Genomic DNA, 16,355 nt, shown 5'->3' with positions numbered 1-16,355 from the left:
GCCCACCAACACGTCTTTTTCACCGGCCGGCATCTACCCTCGCTCTCTAGGCATTCACACTGCCTGCCCATTTGCCTGGACGCAAAAACTCACCAACCACCCAGTTAGTCCCTTTCGGCTGTGTTAAGAGTCCACATGCACGTCTGAGCCACGCGGTGTTTGTTATGGTTCACTATTGTGTTGTATTTTGCTCTCTCCAGAGTTCCATCTTTTCATTCACTTACTGTTGTATTCTCACACCAACCTGTTTTAGACATCCGTGTCTTTCCAGAACTGTTTAGCATTCAATAAGTAATTATGCACGAGATTGACCGTGTGTCTACCCAGCGCAGAGAGGCATGGGTAGGCCGTTGAACTCCATTTGGGCTGCAAGCCGTGGAATTCCCACTAAGTGTGACTCATACGCTCCCACTCATTACGTCCCTACCCTTTGTGCACACCCCCCACTTACCGTGGTCGAGTAGCTTGGTGGATTATATATAGAAAAGCAGCCAAAACTGAGGGGTATCCCATAGGGTCCTTAAAACATTCCTTTACAACTGAGGTTAAAACACAATGAAGTAAGCAGTCTTTAAAAATCGAGTTTTCGTTACGACGCATGACCGCGTGCACCATAGCAAACTGTTTTACATGCTACATACAGCAATTCGCATCCGCGACAAACATGTATCTTCTTAGATGCTCCTGCACTTTGTTCACACCACACCCAACCCCCTTCTACTACCGAGGTCGGGTGTCTTGGTGGATTATATATACACAGAGCAAGGCACAGAGCAATGAAAAGTCTAGAGTTCCATCTTTTCATTCACTTTCTGTTGTATCCTCAAACCCTCCCTTTTAAGACAACTGTGTCTTTCCAGAAGTGTTCAACCATCAATAAATAATTATGCGGCGTTTGTTATGCCGCGGGTTCACTATTGTGTTGTATTTTGCTTTCTCCAGAGTTCCATCTTTTCATTCACTTACTGTTGTATTCTCACACCAACCCATTTTAGACAACCACGTCTTTCCAGAAGTGTTTAGCATTCAATAAATAATTATGCATGACATTGAGCGTGTGTCTAAGCGTGGGTAAGCCGTTGAACCCCATTCAGGCTGCAAACCGTGGAATTCCCACTAAGTGCAACTCATACGCTCCCACTGCTTACGTCCCAAGCCTTTGTACACACCCCCCTCCCACCTCGCTACTACCGTGGCCGGGTGTCTTAGTGGATTATATATAGAAAAGCAGCCAGATCTGCACAGAGCAATGAAAAGTCTACGTCAGTCACACATACATATGGACTGTATAAAGAGAACGACTCAAGTGACGAGTTGGAGGTGGGCACATGAGCGGGCAGTGCATACTGAACAAGAAATCAGCAGACTAGCATGACAGACGGAGCTGAATGGACGTCCTTCTCCTCTCCTCCCGTTCCAACCTCCAAACCGTGCACCCCCATCCCTCCGTCTGGCAGGAGGAGGCGCGAGGACAGTCCGCCAGTTTTCAGTCACAGACGATTGTGTGTTGGTTCATTCCGTGCATTGTTACAATGTTGCTATTCTTGCCGATTTATTACAATACCAATTTTTCAAATGTTACTTTTCTCCCTGTGCTTAAAAATCATTAAAAAACCGGCCTGATTATGCGGCGTATGGTACGCCGCGGGTTGGCTAGTATTTTATAAAATGACTCAGCACTGCATCAGCATTTGTCAGATCTTGCAGGCTGACTAGTACAGTAAACGCTGTAATGTTACTATGATTCCCACCTTTTCAAACCTTAAATCAGTTTTGTATCCAAACAAAGGACTACGTTTATATATGGTTTCTGAATGTTCTCTGCATTCACCATGGTACACTTTCTGACTAGGTTGTGATGCTGCCCCCCAGAGTCATCATGACTCTGCAGAATACCCTGTGGATTTAATTCCTGGCTGCTTGTAATTATATTTCCTTTCATTTGAAACTGGCACTGAATCATTAGTGGAATTGTTTGCCGTGTCCTCATTTTGTTTTTTTAAATCCATAACAAAGCCTGTGTTAATAATTATCTATACTGTGGTAAACAATAATAGGATACTATTAATTTTTGGCATTCTTATCCACACTGGTCCAGTTGCTTTAAAGCTAATGCTATGGTTTCTCCTGCTTGCTTTATAGACTTGCTGCACAAATTCACAATACAAGGTATTGCTCACTAGTGGATGTGTACATTTTCAATGGAGGTTATGGCAGTCTGGCACAAGATAAGCAGCTGTTTTTAAGAGCAACCTCCAAGTTAAGCTCACAAGTAGAATTGGGTCTTTTGTTTTTATCACATTGTTCCTGATTAGGAAAATACTGCATGGACCAGTGATCCAAAACATCTGGTAGTCTGCTGGGTTTTTTGTCTTTGTAATTTGGTTGTCCAGAAATAAAAACTGGTAGTTGAAGGTGCTGGGACTACCAAATTGTGCACCCCTGTATTTGTTTACTCTTTGGTACAATAAGTTTTCCATGACACAAGATGAGGAAAGTTGTAGAATGGTACCAGAGACAAGAAAGTGTATTCGGCTTAACCCAACTGATCTTTCCCTAGACATAAGGTCACACATCTTTGGGAAGTGAAAGAAAAGAGAGAGAGAGAGAGAGAGAGACAGAGAGACTATAATGAATGTAACTGCTTATAGGCAATACAATGAAGGGAACACAAGAAATCTAAAATATCCATCTCTTATTTTCCTATTGAAAAGATACAAATATGTCAATATCACTAAGTGTGATCTTGGCCAAACTTATTTGTCTGTCATAAATAGGGCGCCCTAAAACTCTTTTCAATAACCCAGTAACTGGAGAATAAGAGAGGTAGGCTTCAGCAAAGAAAATGATGCATACCACTGAACAAAAATAAAAATCTAATGCTCAGCACAATTTTGCTGTTGTACTTCTTTTTTGCAAATAGAAACAAAAGCATGTCTTTTGGAGAGGAGATGGTGGTCGAGGGGGATGTTGACATTAGGGAGTCCAAAAAATATTTTATCAAATACTTGTTAAATCATATTACCCATTTCTTACTTCATAATACATACTGCATTTCTCTTATAGAAATCTTTTTTCTTTGCCAGTTCAAAAATTATTTATGATGATTTTTTTTTCCCCTTCATTAAACAAAATCAGTTATAAGTATGACACAAGAAAAAAAGACTATGTTTTATTTGTTTATGAAGTTTGCAATTAAATTAATTATTGGAACCAATTCAACTTACTGACTGATTCCATCAAATGAAGCTTCACGGCAGGTGCTGCCACTGTCCGTATTCACCCCACGCTGCAAGAGAATAAATATATAAACAAACAAATAATGCTTGTTATCTTAAGACATTTAAAAATGTTAACAAACTGAGTTGAAATGATAAAATAATAGTAAATGATCAGGAGGACAAACATTAACTCTGGCATGTGATTATATGCAATAAACATAATTTGCACATTTGTGCTTTGACACATTTAGGCAAAAACAAAACCAAGACTTGTCTTTTATGTAACGCATTTAAAATGGTGTACCACACTCTAGGAAATTATTTAAGGTGCTTCAAGACTTCATCACTGTGCTAAAAAGCACAGAAACATTTTTAGAACAAGCCTGTTGTAGTGGGATGCCTGGTCAGGAACAAGCCCTAAAGGTAGAGGAACTGCCTGCCACAGGCAAGGAACATAACCGTGCAAAATGATGATAGTGAGAGATAAAGGCCCGATTAAGAGTGTTTAATCGTGTGACAGGAAAAGTACAGACAGCAGACAGCATAACAATAATTCATTACATTTATATAGTGCTTTTCAAGGCATTCAAAGCGCTTAGAATACCGCAGAGAAGTGACCAGAACATAAAGTGTATGAAGGCAAATTAGTGACACCTAAGAAAGACTATATTGCTGACATTAATCTTGTTCTTCTTTTGGCAGATTTCTACACAACTTCAACAGTGCTATTGGATATAAATTTTGACAATGTACCACATTCTAAAATACCAGGATTCACTCTTTCTTCCTCTCTTAAGATCTCTGCTCTTCTTTAACACTAAACTTGCACTTTGTCTGCCGTTACAAGGTTTTCCCCAAAAGAATTCTACCTAAAATGCAGCACAACTGCCACGTGCCAGAATAATATGAAGAGTCTCCTTCTCCAATTTTGCCACAAGCTTTTCACCATACAATCACTGAAGCAACAATAAATAGTAGCCACCATGGAACGTGAAAACCTTCTGTATCACATTGCTCCACAGTACTATTCCTGTATTGACAACCTTTTAAGATTTCTGAATTACAGGCTTTGACTTCCTCAATGATAAGCAAAACAAAACTACTTATTGAAAAAAGCCAGTGAAGAAAGTTGACCCCATTCTCTCCAACAATAATCTTAGTCACAATACTCTCTGACTGCACGAGAAGGGCATGAATTTTATAGCAGTGCCAAGAAACAATGACAATATTCAAGTCATTATCTCCTTCTTCCAAACAAATTGCTTCACTGTGCAAACAGCAAGAGAGACCAGTTCTATGAGAGATTGCGATCCTATCTCTGACACAGAGTTTGTGGGCCTAATATTAATTGCCCAGACCATCTAGAATATTAGATTTACTGTATTTCTTCATGAAAAGCCCCACAAGACTATTTCAGCCTGTCTGACAGCCAGGGACCATAGCTTAACCCTCTAAGGCCCAAACCTTTTATAGTGTTCTGCACGGTTTTTAAAGTCAGCCTGTTTATAGCATGAGATTGGAATTTTATCCCAACTGGTACATGTCTTTTTTCAGCAGAAGTTGTACTTTTCAAAAATGATTAAAATCAAGCCATATTTACATTGCAATGTAGCTAAAATAGTGGTAATAAAATTGGACAAAATGCTTTTCAAATTTTTAGTTCCCCATTAAAAAAAAAAAAAAAATACAAAGCACTGACATATCCAACAGTTTTGGAAAAAAAAAATTGCAAAGATGTCTTTGGCATGTTTTTCAGTATCACTCAACATTTTTCACTCAAAATACAATGAATAATATTCATTTATTTTTTATATGAGAAAGTCATAAAATTACTCATATGCCCCGCTGTTCAAAACAAGTTCCTGTCAAGAATGAGTGGCACATTAATTTCCTTGCATTGCCAAACAGTTTCTAGCCAGCGATTCACAAATTTCCTTCTCCCAGATATGTCTTTTGTACATAGACCAATGTTGGATGAAACTTCAACACACACTTGAAAAGGAGTGTGCCTCAGTGTGAGGAATCTGCCAAGTCACACCATATATCTGAACTAAGTCCTCCACAGAGTGCTTGTGCTTCATTTACTCTCTGTCCTTTACAGATCTCATTTGGAAGAATACAACAATGTGTTAGTCTTGCATATTATTTTCACATTTTATTAACATTGCTATGTTAGAATTACAGTATGTGGTGGGCTGGTGCAGGTTTATCAGAAAGATCACCCCTTTCATGTGTATGTTGTACTGATTTCTGGTTTGTGGAATGTAATGTCTTTTATAGTTCAGTGTCCATCACCACCCTCCACTCTCCCTTGCACAGTGCCCCCTAAATGGCACTTACGTATAGTATCTATAAAAATGCAGATGTACATGTGTGAGTAAATGCAAACAAAATATTTTAGGTGTTTATTTCTTCAAATAGATCCAAAACCTCCTGAAAAGGTGGATTCATTCATTCATTTGTTAAATGCCAAACTATCTAGTTGGGACCAACTTTCATGATCATAATGACTATCCAAATAGCATTTCTTGTTTGGTGTTAAATGCTTCTGGCTGTGCTATTTCAACAATGCTGCACACTTTAGCAGTTACACCATGTAAATGAAAGACGATGCATTTACTCTGCAATAATTCACATTTATTTTCTGTTGACGTTTTTATTCTGTGGTAATCCTAATCCTTTTCATAATCTCTAAAACATGTACCCGAAACAGAGAAAGGGACAGAGCTTTACACATGCTGATTATAACTTCACCTGTTTGTTGTCTGGTACAAATCTTGTAATCAATATTTAACCCACTTGCTATTGTCCAAATGACTTGGAATTTTGCACACTTACTTACTCACTTCTGATGATAATACATGAATCAATAATCAGTTTCACTAACTGATCGATTAATCCATGTTAATTAAGAACTGAAATTTTCATATTAGGAATAGTTCAAGATTTCACCAATAAATGGTGCTAGTAACGGATAGAAATATTAAAGGAAGTATTCAAATATTGATTACAAAATTATAATAAAACAAACCCAAGACTAAAAAGTTGAAAATAATATATATAAAATACTTTTTAAAAACCATACTGATATTAAGTTAAAAAGTGTACTAAAAGTAAAAAAAATTGGTCTCTCATACATCACTCATAAAATAAAAGGTGCACGTTTTTCTACCTAGTTGTGCTATTTGGTGGTGGATTTTAGGAGGACCAGGTCCCTCATGGACCCTGTGATCATTAGAGGTGACTGTGTGCAGAGGGTGCCGACCTATAAATACCTGGGAGTGCAGCTGGATGATAAATTGGAATGGACTGCCAATACTGATGCTCTGTGTAAGAAAGGATACTTCCTTAGAAGGCTGGCATCCTTCAACATCTGCAATAAGATGCTGCAGATATTCTATCAGATGGTTGTGGCAAGCGCCCTCTTCTACGCGGTGGTGTGCTGGAGAGGCAGCATAAAGAAGAGGGACGCTTCACGCCTGGACAAACTGGTGAGGAAGGCAGGCTCTACTGTAGGCACGGAGCTGGACAGTTTGACATCCGTGGAAGAGTGACAGGCACTGAGCAGGCTCCTGTCAATAATGGAGAATCCACTGCATCCACTGGACAGTATCTCCTCCAGACAGAGGAGCAGCTTCAGCCACAGACTGCTCTCACTGTCCTGCTCCACTGACAGACTGACGAGATCGTTCCTCACCCACACTATGCGACTCTTTAATTCCACCCTTGGGTAAACGCTAACATTATACAAAGTTATTGTCTGTCTGTTATACCTTCATTGTTATCCATCTTTAATTTAATATTGTTCTTTATCAGTATGCTGCTGCTGGAGTATGTGAATTTCCCTTTGGGATTAATGAAGTATCTATCGATTTTTCATCAGCATTCACAGGGGTTGCAGCCTTTTGGGACTCATTTATAAAAATTGATGGGGCATTTTTCAGCAAAGTGTGTTGGTTCAAAATGAAAGTGAAAACACCATGACTCAATGAAAAGTTTATGAATTAGCAGAAAGGTTTAAAGTGGGAACAAAAAGTAAGAACAATGAAGCTCGATCTGGTCGACCATCATAATCACTCACACAAGCCCACATTGGCATGGCGAATGTCTTAAACAGAAAAGACCAACAGATTACACTGTTCACTGTTGCTGCATATTTGGATATCTGCCATGGATCTGCACATGCCATAGTGCATGACGACTTGGGTTACAGTAAAGATTACACAAGAGGGTACACAAGCAGCTTACTGATCTGTGCAGGTCAGCATCTTTTGGTGAATTCCAGCAAGTTTCAAAGATTGCCCAAAGCAATCTCGCTATGGTGCATTGTTAATAATGGTGCAATCCCGTGGCAGCCTGTCCACATTCATTTCACCTTAGCTTCAACTAGACTAATGGCAGAGCACTTCACTGTACATGTTTTGAACTACCTCTAACTCAATGTGATGTATTATGGAAGGTTCAATCTGTTGTGGTAATCACATACTTTTTGGCAATTTTCGACATACCCTTGTATGACTCCCATTTTGTCACCTTTAACTCTCTGAGGGAGGGCAACCCCTCCCTCAATGGCATGTACCTAATCCATCACTTTCGACACTACTCCTCACTTTCCAGTGTGTCACTTTGTCTACACGGAGTTTTTTGTACTACTACATGATTTTTGAGCTCTTCATGGTCTATACATTTTAAAGGACCTTGCAACCCTATGGAGATGCTACTGGGTCATTTTCAGAGATGCAGTTATGCCCTTTCACATACCTTTTACCACTGCTCGTTAAAAATAAGGTCATTTATATTTACTTATTCGGCTGACATCTTTATCCAAGGTGACTTTGGAATATTTTTGATACAATAGATTACATTTCTTTTGGTTTTCCAAATGGAGCACACGGCAGGTCAAGTAACTTGCGTACAGTCATACAGTGTCAGTAGCGGGATCTGCATCCACAACCTGAGGGTTTGAAATCCAAAGCCTTAACCACTACACTATACTGCCTGTCCTAAATAAATAGGTCATAAATACAGGGTGCCTCCTAGTTAAAGGATCTGTCCCGTCTTCCCTTATATTTAAAACATATTATTTACTGTCGCTTGCCATGTTCTGAACAGACTGCTTCTAGTATATTTGGTATTTGGGTGTCTTTCCATAGTTCCTAGAGTACAGTGTTGCTGCCAGCCATACACAGAGTATTCAATATTCATACCAGTGACTGTGAAAAATACATTTGGTGGAGTCCGTAGGTACCCTTAAGGGCATAAAAATCTAAATGTTTTATAGCTACAATCCAAAATGATTTATAATATTTCTTAAAGTAGTAAGAAACTTCTCTCCATACATTGAAGGATGCCAGCGATATTAGAACAATCTAGACAAGAACAGGCCATTAAGCCCAACAAAGCTTGCCAGTCCTATCCACTTAATTTTTCAAAAATAACATCAAGTCTAGTAAATGACAAAAATGACAAGGTAAAGCAAAACTTATTTGTGGGTATGCTTGCACATATCTCTTTATTATACAAAAAAATCCTGGAACGAGACGCAACTTTTTCAGAGAGATAATTTCAAGTCCCGCGAGACGTGACTTTGTGCCAGGAGATTCTCATTCGTGTGAATGCTATTGTCAGACACAATTCCTGTGCTCTCAGCTCTTATAAATTTTTACATTTTCCTCATTTTAATACAAGACATACAATCTATTAGTTTCCTTCGTATGTAGTCCTTTTCTGGACAATAATTTTTTATGTACTAGATGAAACGTCAATGACTAAGCAAAGAAGAAAGGGCAGCGTGTTATAAAGAGGCCCAAAAGTGTTTGAGAGAAAAGAATTCAAAAAAGAACAATAATAATCTAAGTGTAAATTCAGAAAATAAGGAAAGTTATAAATAGCCCAGACCAAGTGGAATTGAAAACATAACAGGTTCAAACAGGGGCGGTAATAAAAATACAAAGAGCAGAAGACAAAGATGAACCCGAAAAGAGGTTCAAAAACATTGGCGCGATACACATGTAGAGCAGGTTAGAGATTATGAAAGTACTAATATTCGAAAGTCTCAAAAAGCTGATAGTAAAGATCACATTAGCGCTAACAAACAGAAATTATTACTCGGTGAAATAACTCTCTGTGGACAGAATAAATTTGTGGTCTCACAACAATTAAAGCTACTACAAGTTTAATTTCAAAGAAACCACAAATCGAGTTAAACCATCAGACTGATTAAAAACTCTACAGCCAATAACGGATACAAATCCATGCATCCAAATGTATTGCACTTTACACAAAATTTATCTGAAAAACATGGGCAAAGAAGTTTTCTTGTATTTCTATATGAATCCGAAAGATCATACTCACATATATAATAAACCAACATGTAACGAATTGTCAGCAATAATAGTTTCGAAAGACTGAGATATCAAAGACAGAGTTGATATTCATCTTTATCCAAAAGCACAGTACGATTAAGCGCAAGCGGCAGATCCGGGAAATGACTAGTGCATAGGGCCCGCATTGGGGTTGGAGAGTGAAGCGAGCAGGAGGCCGAACCCCCAGTTACAAAGATGGAAACAATACAACAAAATAAACCTGGCTCAATTTAGATATGGATACTTTATAAAGTGTGGAAAAAATGTAATGAATAAATGATTAATAAATAAATTACAAAATGTGTGTAATTTACAGTTTACATTAAGTGTAGCTGCGTTCTTCCAAAATGACCAAAGTTCAGCAGCTCTAACTTAAAAAATGGGATTCAATGAAAGCCTAACACGCCAAAATGATTCCACAGACAAAATATCTTCGTTTTTAGAAGTTTAAGTAAAAATTCAAAGTAAAACAGTTCACACAAAAAAGAAAATTAAAACAGCAAAAAAAAGAGAAAAATTCTTATTAAGGAAAGTGGTGTTCAAGGCTTAAATCTTGTTACATTTCAAATCGTTACAAATCATTTCAAATGTTTCTGAACCACTTCAAAATGACGATGGTCAGAAAACTATATGCCTACCCCATTTCTGAGTTGAGAATGGGTCTTTCAAGTCCCTGTTTACTGGGACCTGTTCTAAACAAAAACTGACTCAATTATCACACTGTATCTCAGATATAATAACAAAGTTCTCTCTCTTACTAACTTATAGGGGGAAAAAGACTATGCCATTGTTTAGGACTATGAAAGAAGTTTACATTCTATTCAAATTAAGCAAACACTGATATGAGTTTAACTCAAACCATTAACTTTCTAAGATTGGCATTTACATTAAGTATAGTAATTTCTGTTGTTTTTCAGTACTACTTGAATACAAAGTTGACTTTGTGAATTACATTGGCAATGGTAAATGATGCAGTGCCATAGTTTAATTAGTGATACTCGAGAGACCGTTTTCAATGGACAGTATTACACTTTCTTTGCAGTATTTGTCATGTACTTAGGAATTGGGAACCAGGGAAGGACAGTTTGCTGGGGAACAGTTAAGGGAGATTTACTTGTGTGTTTTCCTAGGAAAAGATGCACTAATGTGCACAACGTTACATTTTTGTAGGAAAAATATGTAGCATGTCACTTTTTTATTTAAATCACACTGTGCTCCTCCATGGGATGAAAATGAGGTCTAAAAATAGAAACAACTTTATTGGAGTTCCCTGGATCATCTACGTTACACAGATGAAGAAAAAAATGCAGGAAAAGGCTCAGGTGTTAATAAACCCTGAGATGTGCACTTATCTGTAGAGTAATAAAAAGTCAGCAAAGTACAATAACAAACTGAGGAAACCCCACACATTTAATTTGAAGCATTTTATCTATAAAAGAGCACCCTACAATTTATTTGTTTTATCCATAAAATCTTGATTATTTGATAGAATTAGGCTTACTTACCAGTGTGAGCAGTATGGCAGGCTGAATTTTAGACAATGTGTCAGCAATCTGGATGAAGGAAAACAAAAGAAAATTAAATCTGTTTAAAAATTAAACAACTCTGTTCCATATATAAAAATATAAAGGTATATTGTGAACTTAAACCCCTTTCACATTAGTCCTCCAACACAGTTTCTAAGCAACTTCAGCAATATTACCTGAATTGTCTAATCAGGGTCTTAAGGATAAACTCTCAAAGGATGTCGGTGTTACTCATGCATTGTCCATTATACGCACCATGTTAGGAAACAAGGTTGCTTATATATGTAACTTGAGAGGAGATGAACTGGAAACAAAGGTCACAACTTTATAGTCATGTAGTATGACCTAAGGCCATACATATGTTTTGGATCCTCGCTCAGGTAAGTGCTGAACAATCAAGATACACAAAAGAATGAACAGTGTAGTGGAAATCCCTGTGGTGTGTGTGGCCATCTCCTATGCTTAATTGTCAATTGTGAGTTTCCCAACTATTATGGTGCTTGCTGTCCCTAATTGAGTGTACATAAAGCATCACTTTGGCTTAGTACAAGTCACCATTTTTCATTGTTGTGTTGTATTCCATCAAAGACTTTCATGAGTACTAATTTCTGCAGTTCTCCAAATATGCTATTCTTTCTTATCTAGCTTGACTAGTCACATTTGTAACTACTAGACTACTTCAATTTGTATTGCTGTCTCAGAAAAAATACATAATAATGTTTTGACAGCACATTATTCAGACATCTGTTTGGAAGGTGTCCAACACTTACATTTCAGAGAACTTAGACTAAACCACCATTGACCATTCTATTTTACTGCACAGGCTAGAAAATGATGTTGGGCTTAAAGGTACTGTGTTCACTTGGTTTAGTTCTTATTTATCAAATCGATTCCAATATGTACAGAAATGTGCTGACAGTACTCCATCATTATACACAGAAGTGAAATATGGTGTCCCACAGGGCTCAGTACTGGGATCTTTACTATTCTGAATTTACATGCTTCCACTGGGATCTATCATTAGAAAACAATGTTAATTTTCACTCGCATGCAGATGACACCCAGTTAATTAACAGATGTTAATTGTTGGAGGGAATGACGCTAATCCCAACAATATTCTGTCATTATTAAACTGAGTTGGAATCACTATTAATTTTACTGAATCAGCCCGCAATGTAGGAGTTCTCTTTGACTCTAGCATATCATTTAAAGCGCATATTACAAAGTTGTCCAAATCATGTTTCTTCCATCTTAAAAATGTTGGGAAATTAAGGCGCTTTCCAAATAAACATGATTCTGAGAAATTAATTCATGCATTTATTTCTAGTAGGATTGACTACTTCAATGCAGTGTTCACTGGATGTTCAAACTGTTCTTTATACAGCCTCCAGTTAATCCAAAATGCTGCTGCAAGAATTATCACAAGAACAAGAAAGTACGAACACGTAACTCCAGTTCTTAAATCCTTACACTGGCTCCCAGTTAAATTTAGGGCAGATTTCAAAATCCTCCTTTTAACATATAAAGCATTAAACGGCCAAAGTCCAGCTTACTTGTCTGCGCTTATCATGACTTACAAACCAGGGCGCACATTAAGATCTCAAGATGCCGGTCTGCTTATGATTCCAAGGATTAATAAAATAACAGTGGGAGCTTGAGCTTTTAGTTAAAGGGCCCCTAAACTGTGAGATGGTCTGCCTGCTACTATAAGAGATGCCCCTTCTGTCTCAGCTTTTAAATCCCGGCTGAAGACTCACTATTTTAGTTTAGCATATTCTGACTAGAGCTGTTGACTAACTGTACAGACTGCATCTCTGTTTTTAGTCATTAGCACTAAAACATACAGTACAGGCCAAAAGTTTGGACACACCTCCTCATTCAATGTGTTTTCTTTATTTTCATGACCATTTACATTGGTAGATTCTCACTGAAGGCATCAAAACTATGAATGAACACATGTGGAGTTATGTACTTAACAAAAAAGGTGAAATAACTGAAAACATTTTTTATATTCTAGTTTCTTCAAAATAGCCAACCTTAGCTCTGATTACTGCTTTGCACACTCTTGGCATTCTCTCGATGAGCTTCAACAGGTAGTCACCTGAAATGGTTTTCACTTCACAGGTGTGCCTTATATGGGTTATTTAGTGGAATTTCTTGCTTTATCAATGGGGTTGGGACCAGCAGTTGTGTTGTGCAGAAGTCAGGTTAGTTGGACAATCATTTATTTTTCAACAGGACAATGACCCCAAACACACCTTCAGGCTGTGTAAGGGCTATTTGACCAAGAAGGAGAGTGATGGAGTGCTGTAAATGGTCATGAAAATAAAGAAAACACATTGAATGAGGAGGTGTGTCCAAACTTTTGGCCTGTACTGTAAGTAACAGGATAGTTAGAATTTCATACTAACCCTCGCCTATTCTGTTTCTCTTCTCAGTACTCAAATGTGGCACTTGGTGCCATGTCCCACCTGCCAAGTTGTTGTGCCTGCCTATGGTAATGTCATCCCTGATGCAGGATCGCAGGAATCACGGGAAAGAGGGATCCTTTCATTGGATTAGCGCTATTTCAGCTGTAGAATGGCCAAATTGGGGAGGCAGCTTGATGGATGAGGTCTCCAGGACTCCAAACAAATCCAAATCATATTATGTGATATCATCTACTGTTAAATTCTACTCCGTACTTCTAAAATTTTTAGTTTTATACTGTATTGAGGATTTGTTCTGTTCTGTGTATTGTACTGTATTGTATTGACCGCTTCTTTTTGACACCCACTGCACGCCCAACTTACCTGGAAAGGGGTCTCTCTTTGAACTGCCTTTCCCGAGGTTTCTTCCATTTTTTCCCCTACTCTGGTTTTTTTGGGAGTTTTCCCTTGTCTTCGTAGAGAGTTAAGGCTGGGAGGCTGTCAAGAGGCAGGGCCTGTTTAAAGCCCATTGCGGCACTCCTTGTGTGATTTTGGGCTATACAAAAATAAATTGTATTGTATATCACTGGTTAGGTCTTATACACTCCTGCAGGCTTGCCACTATTATGATTTTTATTTTTCTTGACTCTCTCTCATATCTGGAGACATGTTAATGAGGTGCAGAATGTGTCTATATTTACAGTAACTTAATGACCTCTAACATAGATGGTGTCCACCAATGGACTTGTGGCGCTGCCATATTTCTCTTAAGGTTTACTAGCTGGTGCTTATGCCATTCAAACCACATGTGCACTATTTCAAGTTAGATTTACAATACAATACAACCAACATGGAAAGGGGCCTCTCTTTGAACTGCCTTTCTAAAGGTTTCTTCCATTCTTTTCCCTACAAGGGTTTTTTTGGGAGTTTTTTCTTGTCTTCTTAGAGAGGCAAGGCTAGGGGGCTGTCAAGAGGCAGGGCCTGTTAAAGCCCATTGTGGCACTTTGTGTGATTTTAGGCTTTGCAAAAAATAAATTGTATTGTATTGTAAATCACACAAGGAGTGCCACAATGGGCTTTAAACAGGCCCTGCCTCTTGACAGCCCCCCAGCCTTAACTCTCTACGAAGACAAGGGAAAAAAATCCCCAAAAAAACCCAGTAGGGAAAAAATGGAAGAAACCTCGGGAAAGGCAGTTTAAAGAGAGACCCTTTTCCAGGTAGGTTGGGCGTGCAGTGGGTGTCAAAAAGAATGGGGTCAATACAATAGAATACAATACACAGAACAAATCCTCAATACAGTATAAAAATAAAGATTTTAGAAGTACATAGCCGAATTTAACAGTGGATGACATCACATAATATGATTTGGATTTGTTTGGAGTCCTGGAGACCTCATCCATCAAGCTGCCTCCCCAATTTGGCACCACAGCTGAAACAGTGCTGGGACATCCAATCCGATGAAAGGACCTCTCTTTCCTATGATTCCAGTGATCCTCCATCAGGGATGACTTTACCATAGGCAAGCACAACAACTTGGCAGGTGGGCCATGGCACCAAGTGCCACATTTGAGTACCGAGAAGAGAAACAGAATAGGTGAGGGTTAGTATTCAATTATAACTATCATGTTACTTATTTTTTAGTGCTAATGATTGACAACACAGATGCAGTATGTACAGTTAATCAGCAGCTCTAGTCAGTCAGGCTGTATAAAGAACAGTTTGAACATCCAGTGAACACCGCATTGCAGTAGTCAATCCTATTAGAAATACATGCATGAATTCATTTCTCAGAATCCTGTTTATTTAGAAGCAATAGATAGTATGCAAGTGTCCTGGATAACACACTTCTTAAATATTGTATTGATGGGGATCGGTATCTTGACACTGGTTAAGTAGGAGGCAGTTCTCATATCTAATACAAGAAAAAGATAGTATACTCCATTTACTAAATAACCACACAAATAAGCAGAATCAACAATGTCTATGCCAGTGTGTATGACATTGTGAGAATGAAGACTTAATTTAATATTGTATATTGGATGCCAGATAAACAATGCAGAATCTATCCCAGCTGTGGATGTGTGGACGGGTTGACCAAATATTTCTGCATGCATATTTACTAGAGCGCTTGTTTAATCTTGGTAGAGTTCTATGTTACTCTACTTCCCCTCTTGTATTTTTAATTGTGTACACTTTATCAGAATGCCTCAAATCCCATATACTTACCGTTACTTACTGTTTATGAGGAATTGTACTTTCTAACACAGAGTTAAAGTATAAGCAGTAGTTGAGTTACAACTTTAAATAATATATTATTGATAAAATTTATAAAATAACATCAATAAGCAAAATACATGTAAATAACAGCAACCACAGAATCTGATAAATGCTGGTGTAGTTTTACACGTACTTGAAGTTACTGATATGTCTTTAGTTAAGTCATCATATAGTCAGCTTTTTTCAGGACAGGCCATATGCCTGTCTCAATAAGGCTGCCAAGTTGTGCTTTTTGCTTGTGTTTCTGCTTGGTTTGCACAAACCAAACTTTACTCCAATAGTAGCACGCAATGTCTTCGCAGAAAAAAAAAAAAAGTCTGTATGTCTACAAGATAACATAGTCGTGATTTTTTTTGGAGGGGAAATAATGGGAATAATCTTCCATAAAAATGTGTTTTTTTTTTATTGTTTGTTTTTTTTATAACCTAACATAGGTATTGTGTTACATTACACGTTACTTTACAAAGTAAGCAAGGCTGCCTTTGATGGTGAAGTTAGCAATAAAATACTTGTGCATTTTTGCAGCAAGTACCGCCTCTGAGAGAATGCTCATTACA

At 38.0% G+C, this 16,355-nt stretch overlaps 1 protein-coding gene across 1 annotated transcript in view; it reads right to left on the bottom strand.

The window, feature by feature from the left end:
- pepd (peptidase D) overlaps positions 1-16,355 on the bottom strand; it is a 308,318-nt gene that overhangs the window by 232,901 nt on the left and 59,062 nt on the right. Inside the window, exons 5-6 of the mRNA XM_039763568.1 lie at positions 11,092-11,139; positions 3,228-3,289 (exon numbers count right to left, since the gene is read on the bottom strand). Of these exons, the coding sequence (XP_039619502.1) occupies positions 3,228-3,289; positions 11,092-11,139 (110 nt within the window). The remainder of the gene's footprint in view (positions 1-3,227; positions 3,290-11,091; positions 11,140-16,355) is intronic.

This window comes from Polypterus senegalus, chromosome 9 (assembly GCF_016835505.1).
Source record: "Polypterus senegalus isolate Bchr_013 chromosome 9, ASM1683550v1, whole genome shotgun sequence".
NCBI lineage: Eukaryota > Metazoa > Chordata > Cladistia > Polypteriformes > Polypteridae > Polypterus > Polypterus senegalus.
This window is presented reverse-complemented; position numbering and strand designations above follow the sequence as displayed.